Source organism: Melopsittacus undulatus, chromosome 15 (assembly GCF_012275295.1).
Source record: "Melopsittacus undulatus isolate bMelUnd1 chromosome 15, bMelUnd1.mat.Z, whole genome shotgun sequence".
In the NCBI taxonomy this organism is placed as follows: domain Eukaryota; kingdom Metazoa; phylum Chordata; class Aves; order Psittaciformes; family Psittaculidae; genus Melopsittacus; species Melopsittacus undulatus.
Genome location: NC_047541.1, coordinates 649,629 through 677,038, shown reverse-complemented (window position 1 = coordinate 677,038; position 27,410 = coordinate 649,629). Strand labels below are relative to the sequence as shown.

At 46.3% G+C, this 27,410-nt stretch overlaps 1 protein-coding gene across 9 annotated transcripts; it reads left to right on the top strand.

The window, feature by feature from the left end:
* On the top strand, window positions 1-23,613 carry TRIM29 (tripartite motif containing 29). Of its 9 annotated transcripts, none has more exons than XM_031043320.2 (9): window positions 2-1,115; window positions 8,250-8,345; window positions 9,586-9,819; window positions 10,170-10,368; window positions 13,183-13,266; window positions 16,022-16,081; window positions 17,303-17,404; window positions 18,528-18,604; window positions 23,492-23,613. In XM_031043320.2, exons 1-9 carry the CDS (start codon window positions 258-260, stop codon window positions 23,537-23,539), a joined length of 1,758 nt encoding a protein of 585 aa, XP_030899180.2. In that variant the 5' UTR covers window positions 2-257; the 3' UTR covers window positions 23,540-23,613. The 9 variants fall into 9 exon arrangements, with proteins under 9 accessions (XP_030899185.2, XP_030899186.2, XP_030899187.2 ...); XM_005142638.3 differs by having other exon boundaries at window positions 4-1,115; window positions 21,410-23,613; XM_031043325.2 differs by lacking the exon at window positions 17,303-17,404 and having other exon boundaries at window positions 1-1,115.
* The last annotated feature ends 3,797 nt before the right edge of the window (window positions 23,614-27,410 follow it).

Sequence of the window (27,410 nt, the reverse complement as noted above, 5' to 3'; positions counted from 1 at the left end):
CTTGTATAATTAACTGCACAGCTGTAGCTTCTGATCCCTGCTAACTTCTTTCTTTCTCCCTGCGTCTCCCCAACATAATCCAGGCGTTCTCCTCCTCCCTGCTGGAGCTCCAGGTGCGTCACTTGGGCAGAAACTTTCCAGCATTCTATCGTCATTCCCAGCTGAGACAACGACTGGGCAGACATACCCACGTTGGGCTGAGAGGCAGGAACTGGAGGATAGATTAAGTGGTGAAGCTCATTCGCCCTGTTCAGACGATGGAAACGGGGAACGCAGCAAGGACGAATGGTACCACTGGGAAGCCAGAGGATGTGAAGAGTCCATCTGCCCCCAAAAAGGAAGAAGAAGCGAAGAAGAACACAAGCTCTAGTGGAGGCGAGAAGGAAGCTCTGAAAGGCACTGGCAGTGCATCTTTGGAGACAGGGCAAATCAAGAGCTCCCTTTTCTCCGGGAGTGACTGGAAGAGGCCCATCATTCAGTTTGTGGAGTCATCTGACGAGAAGAGATCAACCTACTTCAGCATGGATTCGGCAGATTCCAAGAAGATGCAATATGCCAGTGGACAGATAGGGGAGATGAGGAGACCACCCCTCTCCTTTGCAGAGAAAGGCGATCTCAGGAAGTCCCTCTTCAATTTGGATTCCAAAAAGAGCTTCCTGCCTAATGAAGGGGAAGGGAGGAAGTCATTGTTCTCTGGGGGGCAGATGGGGGACCTGAAGAAAACTTCCCTTCCTCTGGTAGAGACAGGCGACCTGAGAAGACCCCCCTTCAACAAGCCTGACAGAGCAGCCGGCTCACGGCCAAGGGTGAAGCTTGAGGATGTTCTGTGCGATTCCTGCATTGATAACAAGCAAAAGGCCGTGAAGTCCTGCTTGGTGTGCCAGGCTTCCTTCTGTGAGCTGCACCTCAAGCCCCATCTGGAGGGAGCAGCTTTCCGGGACCACCAGCTCCTGGACCCCATCAGGGACTTTGAAGCGAGAAAATGCCCTGTGCATGGGAAGACCATGGAGCTGTTCTGTCAGACAGACCAGATGTGCATCTGCTACCTCTGCATGTTCCAAGAGCACAAGAACCACAGCACAGTGACAGTGGAGATTGAGAAAGCAGGAAAAGAGGTAATGTTCTTTTTATTGCACATTCCCATCAGTCTTTCTAATACACCTTACTATTACACCACAGCTTTTGCTTTCGGGTCTATCCTCAAATCATGTCTGCAATGTAATTCTGGGATGCAAGGGTGGTGGATGGGAAGTGTTTACTGGAGAATGGATATTGCCTGGGCTCTGCTGCCATGGGTCATTGTTCTAATGGCTGGTTACAGCAGCATAGCACTGGACTGACGGGGTGGAGAACCTGGCTTCTACCCCTGGTTGCAGGACTGATTTCAGCAGAAGCTGAATCAAAGCCGAACGTGCCAAGGTTTCTGTGGTGATCCGCACAGCCAGAAATGTTGGTACTGCTCAAGTTCAGGACCTCCAGAATGCAGGTAATTGGATGGGTGGATGCTAACATTACTAATGGCTGCTAGGTTACTATTGGAAATTGCCATCTCAGATACTTAGCGTGAGATGACGGGTGTTTGTTTCTCTCTTCTGTTATGAGTGTCAAGCATGCCTATGGGAAGAGTATTTTGAAGCTTAGATGAAGAAAAATGCCTGGTGCAAAGACAAAACTCTGTAATTTCCCCTGATGTGTTACTAAAATAGGTTTAGAAGATGGATACCAAAGGAGATGAGGCTGGTGTGTGGAGCAGTGCTCACTAACCAAAAGCCTTCCACCTTTGTTTGCTTCAAGTCTCACGCTGTTTGATTTCTGGGTGGACATATGATTAGTCCACTAGATGTAGTAAAGATCAGGGTCTCACCATGTTTGGTGCTGTACATCCCCATAGTGAGAGCATGCTTAAAAACCTTCTAAGCAGACAGGACCAGAGAGATTACAGAAAGGAGCCCCATGAAATGCTAATGTAAACCAATTTGCCTAGAGTCACACAGCCAGTCCATGGCAGAAACTGGAAGGGCATCTGCTAAACCCTACTCTTAGGCACAGCCCAAGCCAGTGCTCTGATGTGGTGAACAGGCAAATAAAAGTGCCCGCTACTAGAAATTCCGGAGTTATCCTTAACTTGGAAGAAGTGTTTAGCTCCTTCTAAGGTGGGAGGAAGATGTATCTCATAAGGCTGAAATAACACCTTATATAGAGCTTCCCTCTGCCTTCCTGTGCACATCTTTTGTCTTTTCTTGCAATGTCACCTCCAACTTGCAGGCTTACTGAAACCAGACAACATTTCTTCCATGTCCCAACCAGTCTTTCATAAAGAAATTCCTGCAGGGCTCGCTAGCCTGCTGTTTGTTTCATAATTGCTTATTGTGATGTTTTTGATGTCGGCTCTCAACATAGCATATGCTGACTCTCATAAAGCTGTGTCTGGTGTCTGCCAGGTCGGCCAATTCCTCTTAGCTGTTTCCATTGAAAAGAAGCTAACAGCTGCTCCCTGAGGAGCCAGAGCTAGTCACAGCCTTCTCCCTGTGGTTGGATGGACCTAGAACACCTTGCTCTTAAAGAGGCTGGGCACAGGAGACTTTATCTAAGATTTAAATGATGTTTGATTTCTTTCTCCAAATCCTTATGCCATTCTTGTTAGCTCTGTGCTTTAGCTCCGGTGCTGTCCTTTGCTGTTTCTGCTGCTGCTAAGCCTAAAGGATTTTGGGCTTTATCAACATGAATCATACACATGTGCAAGTTTCTCCTGACAACGAGTTTTGATCGTGTTGGAACTTGACTATTCACTCAGACAAAAACAATTAGCAGGATGGCTGCTGCTTGCAAATGTTTGTTTGTAGCCCCGATTTATTCACCCTAGGTGGAGCCTTAGCAGGAACCAGAAAGAGGAATGAACATTTCCAAGTTCCTTTTGTTCCAACCTATTCTTTTCCAGTCTTGCAAATCAGCTGAACCAGGTTGTGACCACAAATTGGGAGAGTGGCAAAGTATGGTTGGTGCTGCTGGCCTCTGTGGAAAGAATGAGCAAAACCCCCACATTAGGTCATCCCCATCCTTGACCCACTTTTACAGCCTGCATCCAAGCATCTCTAGGGTAGCTTTAGTACCTCCAAATTCACTAGCTATACCACTGGCTGGTGACCAAAACACACAGGCCCTTTCACACAGTGTGGGATGTCAAGGAACAATTGGTTTATCTGCAAAGGTTTCCCAGTCCTTGGCTGAACTGCAACTCCAAACCTGGAAAGGATTCCAGCAGAACTTGGTGTGGGGGAACGTATGTGTGTGTGTTGTGATGCACTTAAGCCTGATTGTCAATCTGGGTGCTCAGCACAAAACTGTCACATACTAAGGTGTAATATGCTTGGTTTAGGCAGATCTGTTCCTTTCATATGGCGGAATTAATGCAGGTTACAGTCTGTCTCATGAGGTCTGCCTTTGCTATAGGGCCTGTAGGGAAGAAAGGTGCTTCAGTTCAGGGTTGGGAAAGCAAGGGATAGTTTAAGATCCTTGTGTAAAATTAGGTAACTCTGCTTGCTCCACAGTGCAGACAGACAGTACAGCTTAAGAGAAAAGGAATGCAAACAAGCCAGTAAACAGACACCTACTAGTTAGAGCATTTAGGCAAGCAGTGGAAAGACTGATATTTGTCTGTGAGACAGAGGGAGAACACAGCAGCATATTCCACTTCTCAGGAGCCTGGGGTAAGGGGCACTCATCCCCTTTTCCTGGTGTGCTGACAAGAGTGAAAGGCACAGGGAGTCAGACAGAGACAACTTGGAAGGGAATTCAGAGTCTGTTTCCTGATCTTCCACACAATGGTGTTTGCATTTTGTACCCAGCAAACCTTTAATTCCTTCCCCAGAGCCACTTTGCATTAGTTGCCTGCCACAGCTTAGAAGAAAAGGAACACCCCACCAGAATTAACACAAGAAACAGCCAAGAAAAAGGCTGTGAGGCTGGGTAATAACCACACACAGCTGAAAAGTGGAAACTGTCAATAGCAGCTTGTACACCCAAATAAAACCCTCTGGCCAGCTTGATTTATCAGCAGAACCAGAGCCCCCTTTTGGACAGCATCCTTCATTTTGAAAGGGGATTCTTCATTCAAAACCTGTTTTACAGGCCTATGATCAAAATGAAACAACTTCACCTATGCCTACCAGTCACAGAGCTGTAAATAGCCTGTCGTTACTATCCAGCACCAGCCTCAGTACTCAGCATGTCAGGTCAGTTGTAGTGAAAAGCAGTTTGATTCTCTTCTTTAATTCTTTACCTTTAAAGCAAAGATCACATTGCACAGCAGGTTTAAAGAGGCAGCAGAGAACTGCTGTGCAGAAATGGGACCTGGGTGTTCCTCCTTTCAACAAAGCCACTTCTAAAAGGGGAGACTTCACAGAGGCTGAACTGGGCTTTGGAGTCCACCATCCACAGACATGCATCCAGAGGGATTCCCATCTGAGCCCTCTCTGTATTGCTTTCACTGTCTGAACAGAAAGCAAACAAGAGTGTGTTGGCCCTTCTCACTGATGCAAGGTTAGGGCACGATGTGGCCGTGAGACCTTATCTACACAAGTTGTGGCTGCTCTGTGGACACAGCTTAAAATAGAAGCCCTTTCCACAGAGATGGTGCAAGTTACCTGCAGGATGCTCTTCCTAGCTGGAAGGCTGGGGAAGCTGACCTGCTGCCAACTGATTTGCCTGCTTGCCTGCATTGTGCGTTAGTGCCTCTGCAATGAGGGCAGAACACAGGGGAAACCCACCAGTTTGTCATTAAGGAATTCTCTTCAACCTGTGCAAAGCAGAGAGCCTTTCCTGGCCTCTCTTCCTGTGGTGACTTAGTGGCATTAATATGGGATGCTGGCAGAGTCGACAGAGATTGTAGCCCACTGACACCCACCTCTGCTTAACAAAAGCTGAGACAGAAAACTGCAGTGGCAAAAGCAGCAGAAATAACATCCCAAACAACTTGCTGACTTCTCAGTGTGTAATTTCTAATACAAGGCCTGTATTAGGGTAACTGGTTTAAGCACTTCTCTAGCTTCATTATTGCATTTGGTTGTTGCTGTCAGGTAATTAGCATAGCTCTCCCAGGTTGGTGACACAGGGGTGTTCCCTGATTCAAGGCCTGGGTTCCCAGAGCATTAAGACATGATGATGCTTGTATAGCTGCCTTGCAAAAATGAGTCACATCATGATGCAAGACTCATAATCTCACATCTCTAGGTCCTTTACAGCACAAGGGCTGGGTTCAGCTGTGGATGTACACTCTGAACTTTCACTTAGGCCTCTTGACTGTCCTAAGTAACCAAGACTCTTACAGAGGATCCTCTCTTAGCTCAAAGACTCTCAGTGCCAGTTTGCCATAGTCAAACCAAATGGTATAAACCTTTATTTCCTACAGCTTCTTCGCTGTTATTACTTCTACACTGTAGGGACTCCCCTTACAGTGGGTGGAGGTGCTATATTGTCTTCCACAAGGCCCTTCTGAATGCCAGGTCTCACCCAATGGATTTGTTCTGAGTGGTCTATCACTTAAGGGGATCAGGAGTTCCTGACCCTGGAAAATCTAAGAAATATGAAGCCAGCTGAGAGAGAAGTTTCTTGATAGGGAATCAAGTGAAGAAGTTGACAATTCCTGGTACCCATAGCCAGCCTACTGTAAAAGTAGCACAGGATGGGCATGGACAGCCAAAGCAGTCTTTCAGCCAGTCCCAGACTGATCAAGGCCTTAAAAACATCACTTTCACTTAACCCCCTACACTGTGGTCCATCTCTAGAGCACTCCTACTGAATAAGCCTCCTTGTACCCACATCACCAGTTCCTGCACTATTCCACAGCCTCCCTGAGCCTCTTTTTAACATATTTTCCATGCTTAGACTAGTTTAAATGTTTGTACTACTGTGCACCTTGCTGGTGTCTGTGCTAGTGTTTCCTTTTGCCCTCATTATGGGCATTTTAACCCATGCTGAACCTGGATGACTGTGATATTTGCATTCTGGCTATTGGAACTATCTCTGTAATTTCCACTTGCAAATCACAATTCTCACTCTAAATGGTAGTGTGGGTCTGCTCTTAAATAGTTGTTACATCCCATCCCAGAGGCACCCAAACCACCTTTCTGGGTGAAGGGATATTATAACTGCAACAAGCTGTTAGGAATTAGGATCACCTTTGAGCAAGTAATAGTTTACAAAACTCCTTTGATACCCATCTTAATTAAAAAGTACTGTAACCATGTAACAATGATATTGCTGTTGACATCTTTCCATCCACCACCTGATTCTTTATCCAGTTACCTTTCCTTTCAAATCCCTGTGTTTGAGAGTGTCCCAGAAAAATCCCTCCCATCCTCCTCTGTATGATTTCACTCATATTCTTGTAATAAGAATGTCCTGATATTTAGGGATGAGGAGGAATGAAGACCTCCCATTGCCCAGGAGATGTGCTTTTTACTTTGCTAACAGTTAATGCCATCTTCTCTGAACCCCTGTAGAATACAAGCTTCAGCTCATTATGGTACTTACTTGACTGTTGAAGGCTGTCAGGGTGTATGGATAGCATTTAGAGGGCCAGTGCTCTCCTAACTCTCAACAAACAAGGACAATTACAATGGCAATGTGAGGATGCAGCGCTTCTGGCACTGAGATACCTTTGAGTACATTTGCCTTTTTTGTTCCCCCCTTTCTTTTGTTTTATCAGTCAATACAACAACTATCAGATTGTTTTCCCTCTATAAATAGAGAATTTCCTAAATTGGAACAGCTAAAGTCAATGGCTCTCTGATGCAGCTGTGCATGATTCAAGCTTAAGAGGACGTTCAGACACTATGGTGACTGGCATCAGGACAAGAGCCTTGATGGGCTGATTTCCTTGTTCTGAGCTGTTTGACAGCTTGTTGCATGCTTTTCTTCATCGTGTGATGCTGTTTTCTGCTCCTTGAATGGAGAACTGAAAGCCTGAAAACTCCCACCCCAAGGGAAACCATGATCACAAGGAAAGCCCCAGGTTTTCATGCTGTGCTATCTTCTTGGATGGCAGCAAAGCAGTGGGAAGTACCACTTGTGTTTTAACAACAGGGAGACCCCACTGTGTTACTTGCTGCAGGAGTGGATTTATCCATCCCTATCTCCCTTTCCTCTAACTGTTGACCTAAATGTAAGTGCTTTAGGGTAATACAACCATTTGCCAAAGGATCCCACATGAACAGCAGGTTTTCAGAACTTTCCCAATGCGACACAGCGCAGTCGTGGAGTACAGGTAATTCCTGCAAACTGCGTAGTTCCTAAACAGCTCTTGGGATAAGCTCCATTGCCAGATTGCCTGTAGTTACAGTTGTGCTGTGACCAACCTGTACACACATGAAACACAGAAAGGTCTTGAAATGCGTAAACAAAGGCTTTGTCATGATCTGTTGGGCAGGGACGTGGTGAATATGAATGACCGAGGGAGGGGTTGCCCAGAGTTAACGGCACAAGGCATTACCAAACAGCCAGCTCCTGCTTGGTAATGTCCAGAGACACAGCATGCACCCCACCAGGCAAGTTACATCAGTGCACAGCTGCCCAGCCCTCCATGGGCTCCAGTTCCATGAACTGCCTTGCATGCAATTGTCTGGTCTGAGCTTCTCTGGGATGCCAGTGCAAAATGAAATGCAAATGAATCCCAGTGAAGTTGCTGATCTAAGCCAAGCAATGGTTGACTACACCTCCTCCCTCTCTGTTTTTTACTTTTTCCAAGCATTCCCCAGCTTCATCATCACATGAAAGCTCTCAATTCAGAGCAAATTAATCCACAATCCTGTCTAAACAGAATTCCTGCCCGAGGCATCGTCCTCTTGTTGCAACACTCGTCAAACGTCATTCCGTAATTACATGAAGACTGTTATTGCTGCAGAGGCACGCCCTGGGATGGGCCCTTCACTGCATACACAGCTGAATTTTGAAACAGGCCTCTTCCCCCTCCAGCTAATGACTCTAATGTGATTAAAAGCGGCACCATGACGGTAGCCTAGTAGGTGGGTGCTTCTGCTGCTGTCTTTGCTGAGGGAGCTGAATGTCTTGACCCAGTGAGAAGCTCTGGGATCCTGTCCAGTGTCAGCACATGATCTCCATTTCAAGCAGTGCCAGGAACCTGTACCTCCCAGCTGTTGTTGTTCAGGGCCAAATGCATAAGTGGGAGCACAGAGCACCTTTGAAGTAGGCCACCCTCAGCCTCAGTTCATGAGACTCTCCTCTCCTCACAGGCTGAGCTTTCACTGCAGAAAGAGCAACTGCAGCTGAAGATCATTGAGGTAGAAGATGAAATCGATAAGTGGCAGAAGGAGAGAGACCGCATCAAGGTGCGTATGGGATATTTGTTTCAGTTCCCTCCTCTCTTTTTCCTGTACTTGTCACTTTCTTTCCCACTCTCTCACATCCCTCTCTGACATAGCCAGCTCTTATTCCCTCCATCCCTTATCCCTACTCTCTCTCATCACTCTCCAAAACTCACTCGTGCCAAGTCTTGGAAACAACAGCTCCTACTAAATTACCGTTGCAACATACCCTGCAGGAGATCAAGAAGAGGCAGCACAGCCTTGTTACAAAACGATCCATGGCACCTCCCTGCTTTCGGTCCCTTACAGTTCTTCTATCACTGGTAGCCAGGCTGATTCGGAAACAAAGGTGTGCTGCTGCTTTCTTTCCTGCTAGACCTCACACACAAACAAACTCCAGAAGGGTTCTGGATTGCCCAAACAGAGATAAGGCAACAAGAAAAGATGCAGTCACACCAGCAAACACCTGATTTATGGTGGAACAGCTCATTTCCATACAGATACAGGGCTCTATTATAATTCCTTCATTGCGCTAAGGGTTAGACTATAGTCGTGGTGTTATTTTTGTCATTTATACCCTAACTGAGTAGAGCAGTGAAAACACAATTTGAAGACACCCCAAAAAATCTGCATAACATTAATAGGCAGAGCCATTCTTCTCCCTTTTATGTGGTACACGTACATTGTCTTGCCAGTTCTGCTTTTCGTCTGCTTTATTACTATTATTACGATTATGACTATGATTACTATTATTACTGTTATTATTATTGGGAACCTGACCTAGAAATTTTAACTCTGAATAGAGTTACATTCACAGTCTTTCTGAGGAATACCTCAGAGGGACCTATAGGTGAGGTTTGCAAGATGTGTTTTAGCACCTTTCATCCTTGGAAATGGTGGGAATTTGGTCCTCAGATTCTTGAGGAGCCAGAACCATGATTTAGAAAGTTAAACAGTGGTTTTAAATACCACTAAAGAGTGCAATTCAGGAATTGTAGTATACGCTCTTATAATCAGGAAGACAGGGTGCCCTTTAGATTACATACACACAATTATTGCAAGAACAAGTATTACTTCTCTTAGCATGTCTCTGGTGCTAAGACTTACATACCCAGAGTCTCCATCATCACAGTTTAATGCTGGGAATGCTTGGACATATCCACCCCTACTCTGCTTCCCTCTGTTAGATGACTCTCTGAGAAGTTTAACATGTTATTTCTCCTGCCTCTTTCCTGCTGCCTCCTGTCTCTGACCCTTCCTGCAGAACTACACCACCAATGAGAAAGCAACAGTGGACCAGCATTTCAAAGAGCTGATCCGTGACCTGGAGAGGCAGAGGGATGAAGTGAAGGCTGCCCTGGATCAGAGGGAAAAGACTGCATCAGAGAACGTGAAAGAAATCGTGGATGAGCTGGAAGAGAGGGCAAAGCTTCTGCGGGAAGACAAGGAGAACAGGGAGCAGATCCACCAGATCAGTGACTCTGTGCTCTTCCTGCAGGTAACCAAGATCTCAGTTTCGTTTTTGTTCCATGAAGACAGTATTTGTCCCAAAGACAAATCCCAAGCTGGTGTAAGATGCATTAACCTCCACAGTCCAATGCACATTTATGGCAGGAACCTACCCTGATATTCAAAGCTGTCTCTGCTCTGGTAGGTGAAGAATGAACTTCCACATGCCAGCTCCTGGTCTTTTTGTAGCTCACAGGCAGAACATGTGTCTGCCCCCTCCAACTTCACTGTTCTCCTTTGCACTTCATGCTGTTTGGAGCCTAACGTTAGCCAGTTCCTAGGATCTAACCTCTATCTCTTTATGTTCCTCGGTAACCTCTCTTCCCTTCTTTTTGGCAGGAGTTTGGGGCTTTGATGCGGAATTATGTCCCCCCTCCATCTCTTCCAACATACAGTGTGCTGCTCGAAGGGGAGAGCATGAGCCCATCTATGGGACTCCTCAGAGATGACCTCCTAAATGTCTGCATGAGGCACGTGGAGAAGATCTGCAAGGCAGACCTTGGCCGCAACTTCATAGAGAGGAACCACATGGAGAATGGTAGAGTATCTGAGATCTACCCCTTCCCTCCCTCCCTTGGCAAAGCCCCAGTCAAAGATGAAGTGTTATCAGTGTTCTTGCACAGAGCAGAAAGTAAGCAAAGACCTAGGGAAATTGGGATAAACACTACCTGTAACTGGTTAGTACCACAGCACTGCATGGAGTCTTCTAAGTCTTACTTTCCACGTCTCCCAATTAGTTCTGCAGAGAGGACTTGTCTTGCATCAAGCTTACACACCGTTTTAGGAGGACAGGGAACTAGAATGGGATTCCACAGCCGAGTTTCACTCCCTAACTCTCCCACAAAAAGCTTTTGTAACCTTGGGCAGGTTAATTATTCCCAAAGGATGACCTCCTGAACTAAGAATAATAGGGATTGGAATTAATAGTTATCCCACCAGGCTGCTATAAGGATATAATCTATTAACAGTTGTGGAACCTAGATATCAGAACAATAAAGGTCAAGAAGCTGGATAGGTTACATGAAGATAAATTACACCCTGCTGTTCAGGAGGATGTGTGACTCAAAAAGATGCAGGGATAATCTCAAGGCCACTTCATGCAATACAAGCAGCTAAGGAACTCTGCTGCAAACCTGCAAGATCACTGTTGTTTCATGCAAATGCACAGTACCAATTCCTGCTGTATTAATGCACCACCTTTTTCCTGGGCAACAGCCATGTAAATCACTCCGACTTCCTTCCAGAAAAGACAAATTCACATTACAAGATGATATGAGAAGGGAGGAAGAGAAGAAACAACCAAAAAACCCTCTAAAACAAAACCCCAGACAAAAAGCAGCCTGTTGAAGAGATGCACAGCAGTCAGAACAACATGGGTTCAGTTACTGGTCAACATGGCAATGCTTTTCAGAGCCTGGGTTTTGTGAATCAGCCTGCCTGCATTCACAATCTAGAGCAGTAAGACTGAAGGTGGCATGGGACCAGAATACATTTAGATCTGTAATGAGAATCACTAGTATTCATCAAGTGACAGCCTGCTGCCTCCCTACATTAAGGAGAGAAAGAGTAAGCCCCTGGCCCCAAGGAGCCTGCACTGCAAACAGTTCATTAATGTTTATCTAGTGCCGTCAGTCTCCATTAGACATGAATTAGATGGAGCAGATTCTTCTGGTCAGGAGAACTGAACTTTTTAGTTCAAAGTGCTCGTGATACATAGCTAGAGTTGGACTTTTTAACTCTGCCTACCCTTCAAGTAGCACCAGAAACTGAACATTACTTGTCTTCCAACATTTAACACTACCACAGACCTTGTTGGATTCTCAACACTCTCTTTTTGCCAATCCCGAAGCAAATACATTTGACTTGGCTATTTGTACAACCCAACAAGAGTATGTTCAGTCCCAGTGGTTCTGGATAAAAACTGACTACTTGATCATTTTTAATCTGTGCCCCTTCCATACTACTGATGTCAGAAGTCCTCAATGGTACTTGCAATCTGTGGGATTCAAGTGGCAAAATATGAGTGGGACAACAATTAACCAGAAAGGTGGGCACTTAGAGCAACTTTACCAGGGATTTTAATGGACACAGCTTGGAGTCTGCCTAATGAGATGAACAATGCTATCCACTCAGCTGGGGAATGTTACTTAAGGTGAGTCTCAGAAGCTTCAGAGCTCTCCGTTTTTCAACCCACAGTTAGACTTGAAAGAGGACAGCACTCTGCATCTGGTGACTGCAAGGAAATAACTCCACAATTACTTAATGGATTTAATTAGCTCAGACTCCCCCTGAGTCACTGCAACAAATTCATTTGCAACTGGCTTGATCTTCCAGTGTGAAAAACTTCCCAGGAAGAAATATTGTATTAATGGAATGAAACCAGCTTAATAGCAGACTCCAAAGGGAATCCACTTTCTTTTAGTTGTCATAACAGGTACCTACTTAGTAGTGTGGCAAGGAGGAAAATAATCAGAGAACATCCAGAGATTTTAAATAACACAAAGATAAATGGGAGAAATAATATAAAAGTTTGTTCAATGACTTAAGAAGCAAAGAATGGAACTATTGAAACACGGGAAACAAATTCACCCCCTCGCAGAGAATAATAGGTTTATAGAACATTTGAGGCCTTAAAAGAAAGTATTTTTATGAGCATCTCTACTGATAGAGCACCAGCTCCTGTGGGTCAGTGTCAGGAAACCAAAACCAGGCTGTGTAATACCTGGGAAAAGGGTAGGTTTCATCTACTTTGCGTGAAGCCTGAAGCAAGCATCCTTGTCTGAGAGCCCAGGAAGTTGGAGCTGTTTGCAATTCAGTTTTAGCATTTTGCTTTAAAAACTGAAGAAACCAACTGAGCTGTCCCAACACTGATTTTCTTGAGCTTTGTAGCACTTGCAGTTCAAGATCTGCTGGTTGGAAGCCAGCACTATGCACAGGTTAAACACATAAAAGAAGCCAAACCACTGCTTTTGAAGTGGGATACAGTTTTAGCCACACAGCAGTGTTTTGGTAGGGAAATGCCTCACACTCCAACCTCTCTATGGATTTTCAGGAGATAGCATATCTACTGAATGGCCAAATGCTTCAGCTGTTCTATGTCTCTGAGGGAGCTTTCTCCTTCATCCCAGGCTGGACCTCTGGGCAGCTACAGCACTGCTTTACCTCCCAGCCAAATAGCCCCACAGAGGTATTAAGAAACAACAGATAAACTTGTTTTCAAAGAGCAGAACCGTCTCTCCTGCAGCACTTGAAGAAGCAATTCCAATCTGTTATCCCTTTCCCCCTATTCCCATCCCTATATCAACATCACTCACCAGCCGCCTCCAGCTCATGCCCTCCTCTGCTTCTCCAGGTGACCACCGGTACATGATGAATAACTATGAGTGGAACCAGCCTGACAACTTGAAGAGATTTTCCATGTTCCTGTCTCCCAAAGGTATGGCACCCTAATGGTGGCCTGGCTTCCTGCACAGTGAGAAGCAGTGAGTGCTAAAAGCCTAAGCAAGGCAATGCCTTTAGAAACAGAAAACCAGAAAGGGTAGCACAAAACAAGCAACCAAATTTCCTCTGGTCTCTAGACCTGGATTTGCCAGGTGTTTACAGCTGCTGTTCTGCAAAGCCAGCTGGTGGGCAGTGCGAAGGGATATGCCAGCAATCAGCACTGGCACTCCCCTGAAGGCACATTTGGAGTGCAGCGTTGCCTGCTCTGTTGTTAGGGTTCCATGGGGATAACCCAGATCCCAACACTGAGCCCTTTGTCTGTATTTTCCACTTTGCCCTTCTCTGCTGTTCCCAGCCCACGCCTGGCAGCTCTCGGGCAGCCCTGCCTGGCGCCATGGGGATGAGGATGTCCTTTGGAAGCAGAGGCAGCATTCCCAGTTGAGCATCAGCTGGACTAGTTCCTGCAGGCTCCCCAGGTTAGGAGCAGGCTCCTCATCAGAAGCTGCAGGGGGCATTTTGCCAATGGTGGGTTTGTTTTGCATGGAGCCTGTCTCCAAACACTGCCCGGATGGTTATAGCTGCTGTGCTGCCCCAGCTGCTTCAGAGCTTTACAAGCCCCGTGCTGTCAGGAAAACACATGTTCTGCTAAGTGGAGCTGCAGATGCTCGGGAGAGACCACAGACTCAGCCATGCATCCAAAACTGTTTTCAACCTTAAGGGATGGTGGTAAGTTAGATCTAAAATTGCCTGGTCTGAACCCATCTCCACCCAAACTCAGGTTCAGGTGGAAATAGCCCATCATGCAGTAGAAGAGTGAGGCAGGGTATGATGGGAGGAACACAGCAGACAATGCTACTTTGCCATCACTGCTCCCACGTGTGTGAAACCCGACATGGCAAAAGGAAAACTAATCTGTGACAGTGCCACTGCATGGCATAGCCTAGCTGCTCACTGCTCCAGATCAGAGCAGGGACTTCCCTCTTCTCCTCTCTGGGTAATTAATTGCTAAGACCTGGGAATAAGGGCTTACTGGCTCCCAGCTGGGATCCAGCATCCCAACCTCCTAAGGGATGTGCCTAGAGAAAGGAGGGATAAACAGGGACTGCTAGATAGAGGGTATCTTATTTAATGCTCTTTACTGAAGAGCACTTGCTGGGTGCAGTCAGCTAGAGAGTATTGTGAGGGCTGTACAGCAGCTTGCAGTTCAGTGGGCCACTGGTCCTGCAATGGGTTTCTGAGTATACACATACTGGGGAGGACTTCTACCTGCGCACATCTACCTTTTCCTTAGGGCACAGACACGTTGCCTTCCAAAACTCCTCAGTCTGTGCTTTCTACCAACAAAGTCACTTCATCAAAAATAAAACCTAAGCACAATCTCTGCTAAAATGGGGTTCTCTTGCCAGGATGAGGACTCAGGCATGATAGAGAGGAGCCAGCTGTTGAAACCACACTGATGGGGTGCTTGGGAATGGAATGAATCAGTAGGCAAACAGGAGACATGACCCATTTAGCTTGCATGCTGGCTAGCAAAGGATTATCTGATGAATAATGCGATGTACCCATAATCATTTAACTCTCTAGAGATTTCTGTGCACTATGTGTCATGTGGAAGTCCAGCAGTGCCTCCCATTGCATCTGTTCTAAGGAATTCCATGAAACAGGATTTTAAAACACAGAGGACCACCCTTTGCATTGCACAATACACAATATCCTTGAATATTTCACGATAGCTTTGTAACACACCCTTTTTCTCGCTAGGTTGGATCACTGCAAATCCTGCCTGAAGCCACAGTGGCAAGTCTGTTGGCTGCATTGAGGAAGGCTACCCAAGCTGTGCTCTGTGCTAACCACAGGGGCCCACACTAAGAAACTGCTTGGATTTGAGCTGAACCTATAGGTTTTTTAAGCCCTGCTTAAATTCAAGGAGACTTCTACTGCCCTCGTCACTAAAAACAGTGTCACAGAGCATCTGCTTGCAGAGTGTCCTATTGAGGCAGAGGGGAGGCATATAAGGTTTCAAATGCTGCCTAAAAGATAGAGGAACAATCTGTTCCATTGCTCAGCACTCCTTTCTGTGCTCTCCACTGAGCTTTCTTCTCCTGACGTGGCAAAGAGCTTGGCCAGTGCCAGGAGGAGGTTGGAAAGATCACCTTGTGCCTTTGGAAGGCTTTGAATGAAGAGTAGAAGGGACTCGGGCGCAGGGAGAGCCAACTGCTTAAACAGAAGCGCTGCTTAAATAGGAAACAGGCCACAGGATGGCAGCATAAGAGCTCCGAGTACTCCCCTCTTCACTCTCCTGGGAGTCCAGGGTCTCACTAACGGGGTACAACCACACCAGTCTCCATCACAGTATGATGCATTAGTGAAACCCTAGAGTGGTGGAGACAATGTGTGCTGGAGCAAGAAACCTTCCTCTCTTGTGTCTCTTTGAGCTTCAAACCCAAGTCTCTGCCTGCATGACTCTGCGGAAGAGTCGTGTTGAGTAGACAAACCCGAGCTGGCAATTTAATGCAGCTAAAGGCAGCTCCGTGGCAGCTCGAGTGCTTTGTTCTCTAAATGAAGCTCTCCATCACCCCTAGAACCCAGAGGAAAGAAGACCAGGCTTTTCTCTCCTCCATGGACCCAGATTTCTGGTTTGGGGCTGCTTCCAGATTGGTGGGGACTGTCTCATAGAGCAGTGCCAGGCACAGGCCTTTGAGCCAGCTCATCAGGAGCCAACTGCTGAACTGGATGCTCTTGTTTTACAGCCAGTTTCAACCCACGATCATGGGAATTTTCCTCCTTCCAAGCGACTGAGGAAACACTTGGTACGGGTAATTCCGACTTCAGTGTGAAAGGATCTAACCCCCCGTGCCACAGCTTTCTAGCTGCCTAACCAAACCTCTGCTTCCCCTCTCAGCTGTCCTGTCACATGTCAATCACTGCCTCACAGATCCATCTCTTAGCTGGGTTATCAGCACTGTCTGCATAGACCCAAACCCAGGATCTCACTGATCTAAATCCAACGTATACAGGAGGGAAAGGCATCCTTGTCCTCACTGTTCATACAGTGAAAGAAGATGGAAAATACAGATACCAACCTGTAAAGATCCTGAGATTCTTAACCAAGTGCAATCAACAGGAGTGCCAGCATCATCCAAAGCAGCCAGTGGAGGATGTGATGGACTCCAAGTACCCACAGCCTGTCTCAGAAGCACAGGGCAGCTCTTCTCCCTCAAGCATATGCCTTTTACTTAGCTTATAAGAGCCTGCCCAATGTTGACTGTCTGTTCTGCATCCAGCATGGTGATGAAGGGATGCTTTGAGCTAGTGTATCAAGAACCCCAGCAGCAGTGAGTCATGCCTTTTCTTCCCAGATTCCCACCTTCCTTTCCTTGCCTGTATTTTCTTTCTTTGCTTTGTTCGTGGTCAGAGGGTCCTGCCTTGCCTTTCATTCAGAGGCAGCCTACAAGCATCCGTGGCCACTCTACCTGGGGGAGCTCTGGTGACTCACAACCACACCTAACTTGTTCCTGCTTTTCACGCCACAGGCAGGGCTGTTTCCCTCTCATCATCCCTGTTCTCAGATCCATTCTGGCAGCCGGGACCTGACCCCAACGAGGCCAGGAGGGGAAGCCTTGCTTTAATTTCTATGGGCTTTGACTAAAGCCTCAACTGCTTGGAGGCGAGGGAGCTGTGGCAGTTACGTAGTTTTGCCTTGTTACTCCTGTCTCTGGAGATGCAGTTTGCCAGCAGGGAGCTGCTGCTCTTCAGTCACACCTGCACTCTGGGTCTCTCAAGAGAAAGGCTCTTCCCTGCCTGTCTGGAGCATTGGGATCAATTCACACTTGCACACTGTGTACACTAGGACCCCACAACTGACTGCACTCATCTGCCTTTTCTTACCAAGAGAAAAGGGACAAAGCTGTTAGTTCCCGTTTCCCCCAAGCCAGTTGAAGGTAGTTTTACAGGGTGAGTTTTGCAATGCTTAGGCTTCCCCAGCACAGCATACAACACCATGGAATAACACAACCTCTTCTGTCTTCCAGTCGGCAATGGTACTAAGCTGCCTTTTCAATTCTCCTCGGTGGGACAGAATCCGCCTGGTGACTTCAGCAAACAGTCTGATGGGAGCCTCTTCACTAAGACCGGTACTAGGCATTTGGTATTTTATCCCTTCCTTCTTGCCCTTTTTTAGGTGATAAGACATTTAATCCTCTTCTTGCTCCCCCAGAGAAGGCCTGGAGCAGTCCTGCACCTAGCCCATATCTCCTGTCCTGACTGTCAATCTCTTAGATACACACACATGTTCACATGAGCAACTTACTCTGCTGAGCCAGGGTAACAGGAGTTTATTAAAGAGTGTTAAAAAACATTAAAAAGTTATATCTAGTGATATCTAGCTGAAGTGGTCTTAAATTTTGTGTGCAATGGGTAAAGATGAGAATTTCAGGTGATTTTAGAGGCATAGAGACCAGGGAAATCTAATGGGAAACGATGCTTGTGGGCATTTACCCCTTTTGCTTGGTCAGGGTTTTAAAAGAGCTATCATCCTGAAAGAATAATAGCCACTAAGCACAACCTTTAAAACAACGTGCAGTAGCTGCCCGTTCTCCTTCATCTGAACCAGAATCCCCCATCCACCGTCTCATAATCCTCTTTTCACTACTCACTAGTTCAAGGGCACCAGAGGTGGAATCCAAGAGCATCAGCACCGGCCAAGCAGAGCCAGGTCTGATTAACTTGTGAATGGGAGATGGTGGGGAAAGGCCATTGCCTGATAGTGCTGGAACGGGTTGTGATTCAGCAGAGCTGGTGTTATTCTTGAGTCAGAATGGAGCTGCTGTGGTAGGAGGGGGTTAGGACTTATCACACTGCCAGAGGGACTGTCATTAATTTCTGACATGAAACCCAAGCCTTGGATCTTTGCTGTAATTAAATAGCCTATAGTGTTCTTTGCAAGAGTCAGAATGCTTAGTTCGGGACTTGGCCTAAATTTAACTGGCCTGATTGCATTCCACCTCTCTGCACTCCTCAGACATTCTAATTAGACAGACCTTCTTTACTTCCTCTTCCTAACTGATTGGGTGGTGGAATAGAGAACTGTCTGATGGCTGTCCTGTCCCACCCCAGAAATGGCTGCATTTCAATGTTAAGCAATGCAATACTAATTACGTGGCACTTCCAGTCCTGCTACTCATCTTGACGCTGGCAAGGGGAGACGGGGATGGTGGCAGGGACTGATCTATAACAGGTTGTTTTGTGTTGTCACAGCTTATCCTTCAATAGTGAGACATCAGTCTGCAAAGGTGACACCACAGACATGGAAATCCTCTAAGCAGTCTGTCTTGGTAAGAAATATACCCTTGGTGTGAAAGCATGTGCGCAGCTTCAGCAAGACAACTATCTGCTTTAGGGATACCTGAGACTTAAAGAGACCAGGGCTTGGGTTCTTTGGAGATGGGAATGTAAAAGCTCCAAGACACAGCTTCTATTATTTTTTCCCTGTGGTTAACTGCATCCACAGAGGGATGCAGGTTAACACTGCTGCCACCACAGCTCCAGGTCGTAGGGATAATCTATACTTCAAAATGACATATTGAAAGTACTTTGCCCTGGTCTAAAGTCTGATCCAGGCTTCTAGAAGCTATAGAAATACTATAGCACACATGCTGCAATCTGTAGTACTCTCCCTCCCTGCAGGGATACCGTATTCCCTTGGTCCATGGCATCTAGAAAGCACAGACTGTGAAAGTGATACCAAAGACAAAAACAGAAGAGTATCTTGCTAGTTACATCCTACAGTGCACAGATGCAATACCAAAACTGAGGGGTCAGACTATGACCATAAGTCACTAGAACATCTGTAAATCACTCATTTTGCACTGTTAACACAAAACAGACAACAATGCATTATAAGGGGCAGAGAACAGTGATATCTTAGGTCTTATAATCTCAAATATACAAGGTTAACAAGCAGTTAATGCATAGCCGCAGAGACACGAAGTTCATCTGTTTTTCCTAACGTCCATTCCCACTGTGCTACGTTAAGAACTTGCATGACCTGAACTGAGATCATCAAGCTTTTGCCCCCCTCTCCACAGATGAAACCTATGTTCTGAATTCTCATTCTGCATTTGTGAAAGATTATTTACTGTTCCCTCGAAATAAGACTTGTAAGAAGCAGAGGGTCAAGAATTGAGGACATTCCCACACTGAAGGAAGGAAGCAGAGGAAAGACAACACTTAGAAAGTGGCTTTACTGCAGCTTTAGTCTGTACTAACTTCTCAAGGCTCTACCAGGAGATGAATGCCTGTGAAAGGGATGTACCTGGGTAGACTGTTTCACAAAATCCAGCCTTGAGTCTCTGGCTGTGCTACAGCAAGATGTATGTCCTAGGAACAGCAAGGATTTGTAGTGTCTTCTGTCTTGTGTTCTGATCACTGCCTTTCTAAACCATCTGCTTCATCATGTGTGTGCTCAGATCTTAGATACCAACCTGTCCTTCCTAATGGTGCTGGTGTACAGGGAAGTCTGGGCACAGAAGTGAAGTCTCTATAGCACTGGTGGATCCGAGTAGGGTGGTCCTAGTGACAAGCATCCTGGGCAGCAGGCTGTGCTTCATGAACACAACCCATGCTTTCCTTAATCCCCATAGAGACAGCCTGGGTAACCTCTCCCACATCAAGTCAACAGGCTTTTTCTTCCTCCCTTTCTCTCTCATGCATACACTTGTGGTGGTTATTTTAGTTTTATAGTCTATATTCACCAGATAGCCCTGAACTTAACAATTGACTTGATAAATATAAGCATTAAAAAAGGTCCCAAAATAGAAATGCATTCTCTGGACTGCAGGAGCTCTGCAGGAGCTTTTATGCTCTATTGGGCCAATAATCGACCTTTTAAAGAGTCTTAAATATGTATTTAAGTAATACACACTCCGGAAGTGTCTGTAAACATGAATTTTCACGGAAGGACTATACTGTTTAAGGAGGAATATCTTTTTAACCCACAGGGAGTCCTTTAAAATGAAGCCTCCTTCTTTCATATCTTAATTATATTGGAAATTAAAGCCATAAAATGAAAAGAGCTTCAACAAAAAGGAACATTGAGCACGAGGTGTGGGGAGTCAGCGCTGAGCAGGAAGATGGGTTGGGCTGGGTTTGCTCTGCCCTTGCTTCCAGCCTTCTGCCATGCCCAATATTAACCAGAGCATTGCACAGAATGCTCCTGTGAGGTCTTCCCCACCTCCTGCAAGCAAGATCTGGGCAGTGGATCAAACCTAAGACAGATAAGACATCACAAAACCACAGCTGTTCCTGATTACCTTGGACACCATTTCACCAGTGTAAGCATATTCTCATCCAGGCTAGAGATTTTGCCTTGAACAGTGCAACCAGGTACCACAATCAATAAATGGGCTTTTGTGTTTTGTGATCGTCCCAAGCCAGCACTAAGCTGTTCAACACAACTTTGCTTATTAGTAATGGTGCAGATAAGAATGAAAATCCAGGGGTAGGTCCTGTTGAGAAGAGATATTCGAGACTATAGTAAACAGAACTAGAGAGATAGCAAATGGCAATTGCTTTAGGCTCTGCCGTTGTCTCTCCCTTTACACTTCTGTTTACATAAGCATTTAGTACTGGGCCCTGCAACATGTGCAGGCATGAATACACCATACACCACTGTGTGAGAATTGCCATGCACAAGAGTTTGGGCACAAATAAATACCATTCTATTTAGTTGATTACTCACATAACTGTGCATGGCTTTAAATGTGAAACCTCCCGAGAGTTCTCAGGTTAGTGAGCAATTAAAAGACACGGACAGAAGCATAAAAATAAAGGTGACATTCCTCTTCTCCAAGAAGCCTCTCATCAAACCGTGAGTCATAGTCTGAGGTTTTATATGATGCACAGACTCATTTGGCTCAGGAATGAGGTCCATGCAAAGCATGTGTATAAATCAAAAAGCAGCATCACTTGCATTTCATCACTTCAGCACCTCCAGTAGTGAAATGAGGCAGTGATGCTCTGCAAGAGAAAAGACTGAAGGTGTTAAGCTATATATGGTTGGGCTACTTAGGAGGGTAAAGAATAGGTGGTCAGAAAAAGAAGGTAGGTCAAACTCACGTGCCCCAAATTCTCCATTACAGTCACATTACCGCCCCTTTTACGTCAACAAAGGCAATGGAGCCACTTCCAACGAGGCACCTTGATTCCTGAAGATTTAGGGAAGAGCTGGCAGCACTTGGAGTGAAGACTCAGCTGCGGATTTTCATGGATGTACCTGCTACTATATTAACCTTACTGCTCTAATCTCTGCCAGGGAGAGGGAAGGTGCAGAAGGGAATAGCCTTTACTAGAGGAAACAAGGACTTTTGCCAAATCACCTAATCGCCTTGAAAGCTCCGCAGGCCTTAACAATGTAACCCCATCCTCTGCTGTCACCTCCTTATTCCGTCTCTGTCAATGCCCTTCCCTTTGCTTCTGCAGAGCGAGCTGCTCTGCTTCTCCTGGGAAGCATGCATGCTTGGGTAGCAACCCCTCCAACTCTACTGTACCAGTTGTCCCCTTGTCCTAAGCGTGTTTATATGACCATAGCCATTAAGTTCTGATGAAGGTCCTACGCTGGGGGGGGGGGCTCAAAGGTCTTCCTGGAATGAAGAGGCCCCAGCCAGCCACTGGGACAGGCTAGAGCTCTTCCCTTGCTTCTCTAGCCTGTCACTCGGAAACAGGGAAACAGCTCTCACTGGCGTCAGGTCCAGTGCTGCCCCTGCCCAGGACCCCTGCACACTCCCCCCAGCCCATGCCAATGGCAGCACACTTCCTCAGAGCCCTTCATCAGCTCAGCTCAGCTCTGCTCTTGCTGCCCTCCAAAAGCCATTCAACAGGACCCAGTCAGAGCTGCTACAGCCCAAGGCCAGCTACTGGTGGAGGGCAGAGAGACTTTCCATCCCATTAAAGTACCCCCCCGGCCACCTTTTCAAATTAAGGGATAAAAAGGAAAATCCATCCTACTAACATAAGATTGATTAGATGCCATAGGTGGTGGGTGCTTTTTCGTTTCGTGTTGGCTTTTTTTGATTCCCCTAAACCAAAATTGATTAATACATTGTGGTTCAGGGCTTGGTTTGGGTTTTGTTTTTGTTTTCTGCAATGGGCAATGAGAATTAGTACCATAGCTTTTTGCTCAGGATAGCATTTTGTATTTGGCCCCCAGATAGACAAACCACATCAGCAGCCAGCCTGCAAACCAGCCAGGGCTGGTTAAGCTTTCCATGATCTCACTGAGATTATTCTCCTTCCCCTTGGACAAAGCTGAGAGGTTCGGTCCATGCTGTGTAGAAAACTCCCTAGGCCAGGCACTGGGAGCAGATGGCCCATTGCAGGATCAGAGCCCTCAAACAGTGATGAGCAGCTGCCAGAGGAACAAGCCCTAACAGCTACTTTTCATGGTTTGCTCTGTTCAAGCAGGTTTTGGAATGGCTTCCCCCCACCTTTCCTACCCCCACATGCTTGCAATACCTTGCTGAGAGGTCACACTTATTCACCCTCTGAAGATGACTTTCTTGCTGGGCAAAGATAGTGCTTTTTAATGCAATGCCTCGGACAAAACTTAGCTGGTTGCTCCAGAATACCTGAAATGGCTCTTACCATTTTGTTCCTAAGTGATGAGAGGGGAAGGGGATAGCATGGCAGGGAAGGATGTGAGGAAAAGGAAACCGGGATAGAGTTGCTAGGAAATACACTGTAGGGTTTAAGTATGTGTGTGAAAGGATAACACAAGTCCTTCCCCCGATCTCACTGCTTGTTTTGCCCCTGAGCAGGCATCCAACAACCACTTGTGTCCCTTATGTCCCAGTAAAACCTTCTACCCCCTCCTCTTCCAAAACCTGGATATTAAAGTCCGCCCCTTCTTTCCTGCCCTATAGAAGGCTCATTGCAGTGCCAGCTGGGAGCAGCACTCCAATGGAAGAGTGTCCCCTTGTCCCACCACCCCATCCCTGCAGCCTGTTTGCTCCCTGTCCTCACTTCAAGGGCCTCACTGAGACCATACACACAACTTTCCACACCAGCTCATTCCAGCAATAGGAATGGAGCTGCTCCCCACTTGTGTTAGCCTGGGAAGATGCTGGAACCCCCTTCCAGCCCCACTGTACCTCGCTAGGGAACCAACAGCGCGGCTTCGAGGTGTATTGTGCATGAACTGTTTTTATCGTGTTTGTCTTGATCAGCAAAGCAAGAGGAATTCCACCTCCTCAGACAGGACACGACTGCGCTGATGTAAGTGAGGCCCTTCACGTGTGCAACATACTGCAGAAATAAAGGAGAAAGCTCCATGTCTGACCAAAACCAATGGGGATGAGGTCTGTCTGTGGTGTTTGTATGCTTGTAAGAGCCTCAGGGAAGTTAAGCCCCTTCAAGATGCTCTTTAGGCGAGTAAAGGGTTTGGAGAACCTGGTTTCCTAGAGGCTTTCTCTTCAGAGCCCTATGGATGAATCAGGGTCATGTCAAACCATCCCACATCCTTGCAGGTCAGACTGATGGATGCCTGTATGAGTAGTATAATCCTTTGAGACTACCCTGCAGATATTCCCAGCTAGGCCACTTCCCTAACAAGTCCTGTCCCCTGCCAGAGTTAAACCTCACCAGTTCACACTGAGGAAAGCTCTTGCTCACGCATGTGCTGGCCAAAATCAGCTTGGAAAAGACCAGGCTGAGAGGAGATGGGCTGAGGGGCTGGTTTGCCCCAGCCTGGAGCCGAGTCTCCCTGGGAGGTTGGTTATGGGCATCACTGGGGCCCTATATCCCCTTGTGGAGAACCAGACCTCCGACTGCACACCTCACACTGCTTGCCTGTATCATGGCTTCTCTTGTCTCTGGAGAAAAGAACAAATCTCTTGTGGGATGCTCAAGATGTGGGTTCAGGGCCAGACATGCATAGATGTAGCCCTGACAGCCACTTAAAAGAGCAATTGCCCATGTGAATCTGCTGGGATAAGAACAGAGGCAGGCAAGGTTTATTCATATACCCCAGATACACATTCTGGAGGATGCCTGGCATATTTCTTCTCCCAGGTACCGCATACCAGCTCTTGTTCCCCAGACATTGCTGACAGTCATTCACAAAGAGCAAGGATACTACCAATTCACTTGAGAAGCCAGTAAATCCTCCTTGTTTACCCCACATGGGAGTTACCAGGGAACAGAGCTCAGCTCTTTCCCATCACTGCCTCCATTACTGTTATTACTGTGATTAAAAAGCAATCAAAGAGAAAACTTCTTCCTGTCCTAAAACTGCTGCAAACGTCTCAGTTCCACCATTTAAGCATGAGAAGAGCAAGTTACAAGCATGCTCTGCACTCCTGGACTCTGCAACACTACAAGGGATAATGGAGCTCATCTCCCGAGCAGTCAGAGGCAGTGAGCAGGACTGGCTGTGCTGATGGCATGGGGATGCAGTGATGAACCTTGCTGCTGCAGGGCTGGATGCCTGCTTAGGGAGTCTGGTCAGAGCAGCCCCAGACACACACAATGAACTTCAGAGCCTGGAAATGTGGCCTTGGGGGTCAGGCATGGGCTCTTCATCCCAATGAGATCTCTGGGAAAAGGGGTGGGAGTGATGGGTCTCTCTGGTCCAGGCAGGAGGGAGGACACTTGGACACCCAAAGCTGGGCTTGGTGACAAAATGTACAGTCAGTGTGACTCAGAGGGAGAAGTGAGCAGCTGTGACACCTCTTTAGAGGGCCTGGATGCTGATGAAACCAGGAGAGGGACCTCTTTAACCCCAGCAATTTGTAGGGGCCAAGGCAGCAGGTCTCAGGGAGCCGCAGTGCTTCGGAGCCTGGTCCTGCGGCCGTGCTGCCAAGATGCAGAGCATGATGCTGTGTAATGGGCTACCTGCCTGTAACCACAGCCTTCTGGTAATGAAAGGAGTGACACTGACTGTCATGCAGATAAGGGCAAGTTCATGCTGAATTTTACTGGCCTATCTGTAACTGCAGGCTTCTGAACTAGAACGATGTGTGATCTGTGCTAGTCCAAGTGAAATGTAGATAACACAGGGACAGACCCCCTTCCTGGATGTCAATTGGCTTCAACAGTCAGTGAAGAAGCAAAGCAAGTCGCTCCAGAAACTGATCTTCACTAATCACTTATTCAGCTCACTCAATCACTTCTGTCACCACAGCAAGACAGGCAACTGCTTTATCTTTGTACATATTAACCATAAAGGTTTTAAATGAACAATTCTTCAGGGGCATAAACAATAATAATAAAATCTAATTGCTTGTGAACCTTTTGGTTTTTGCTGTGTTTTAATGAGATGAATTTGCCACTCTCTTGCACAAAGATAACGCAGAAATAAAGGTTTTGAATTTCCTAATTAGCAAGCGTAAAATACAGGGACATGCTCTTAATAAAACTATTGGGATGTTCAATCAAAGACTACGATAGCTTTTGAATTCTCATTGCTAAGGATCAGATCTTTAGGCTTGGAGCTTTTCAGGCTACAAACCTTGAAAGGATGCAGCTTTACAAAGCATTTCCCCCAGACCATGATGCACTGCACCAGTTCACCATAGCTCGCAGGTTGACAGATGGAAAACACTCTGCTGCCCAGTGCAAGTGAGGCCCATGTCTCAGCATATCCATCCAGACAGTATTCCATAAAACAACAACACATACAAACCTGCTTCAATATGCTCCTTTTTATCCCAGCTGAAAATCCTCTACTTGGATTTTGAAACAACTCTTAAATAACTCAATAGAAAGTATTTTGCAAATCATTCTAAACAGAAAGAATTGCAAGGAACCCCCTTTCAGGTTAATATTTTCCTTAAGCTGGGAAATGCAAATGATTTAAGCCGGATAAAACATGCATGGATAGCTGTGGTAATTAATTTGCACATTTTACTGCACTTAAACTAGTAATCTTACATACTTCCATTAATCATATATTTAGTCCTGGCTGGCATAGTTGCTATGCACCATCAGACAAGGCTTCCTGCATGTTGCAGTAATGAAGGATAAACGTTTTGCCCTTTCTATCACTTGTTATTACAAGATCTTCAGTGGTTTGGAAATATGAGGTTTCAACACTTTCTCCTTGGGAAAGTAAGCAAATATGGACTTACACAGGAGACACAGGCACAGACCAAAGGGAGCAGCTTCTCCTGCACTGCTGATGCTGAACTCTGTGTTCCAAGGGGGACTTCAGGCAGATTCCATCAAGCTCTGCCTCACCTGGTGGTTGACTCTGGTAAAGCCTAATACAGATGCTTTATAATAGTGTTAGCCAGTGTCCCTCGGATTGCAGTGTTGGACAGCCTTTCTGTAGCTGGTACCCTGAACCTGGTTAGCTGGATTTTGATGAGCTTTAGGAAACACTTGACAAGTCCTAAGTAGCCCCAGGCCCTGCTGAAGTTGGAGCTAAATAAGCCAACATATCCCAAGTCTCTGGAAGTGTGTCTGCTTTGCTGCTGTCAGGAACTGCTCATCAGCCCCTGCATCAGCAGCATCAATTTGCATTGATTTTATTAAATAACTCGGCTCCTTGGGAACTGCTTTTGAGTCCCTGCGACTCAGGCTCCTTAGGACAGCACGCACAGAAGGTCTTTTTGTGGGGTCTTTGGGAGAGACCCATCTCAAACCCCATGGAAAGGGCATTAACACTCAGGAATCCAGCCTTGCATTTCCCTGCTCCAGCAGTTTGACAGACCCTATTACCTTTTCACATGCCATTTGGCTGCTGTCAGAAGGCAGAAAGCTTCTTAATGGGGAAACCTTTAAAGGCCACAGCCTGCATATGTGTGCTCTTTATGTGGAGCCTCCTTCAAAGGAAAGATTTACTTCACATTTTCTCTTTCCACTCAGGACCTCCAGGGGACGATAGCTCCATAGCCATGCTCTCCTGCCTGCTTAAGGATTCTGTGAGTACTTTCCCATTGCAAATCCTGGAGGATTTAATATCCACTCTGTAATCTACTGGCACCAACAGGCATTATCTAACTAAACCTTAAATTGAAAATGCTAGTCTTTCTATTTTCCCCAAGCAGTTGTGAAAAAGTCGGGCTCTCATAGTCCGATGTAATTTACTCTCACTCTAATTAAAATACACTCCTCAGCTCTTCCTGGCAAGATACTCGGCTGGCT

Coding starts and splice junctions, on each gene's coding strand:
- TRIM29 (XM_005142638.3), top strand. CDS start 258: ATGGAAACGGGGAACGCAGCAAGGACGAATGGTACCACTGGGAAGCCA. Junction 16,082..17,302: donor AGCGACTGAGGAAACACTTG/GTACGGGTAATT, acceptor TCTGTCTTCCAG/TCGGCAATGGTACTAAGCTG. Junction 18,605..21,409: donor CCTCTAAGCAGTCTGTCTTG/GTAAGAAATATA, acceptor TCTCCATTACAG/TCACATTACCGCCCCTTTTA.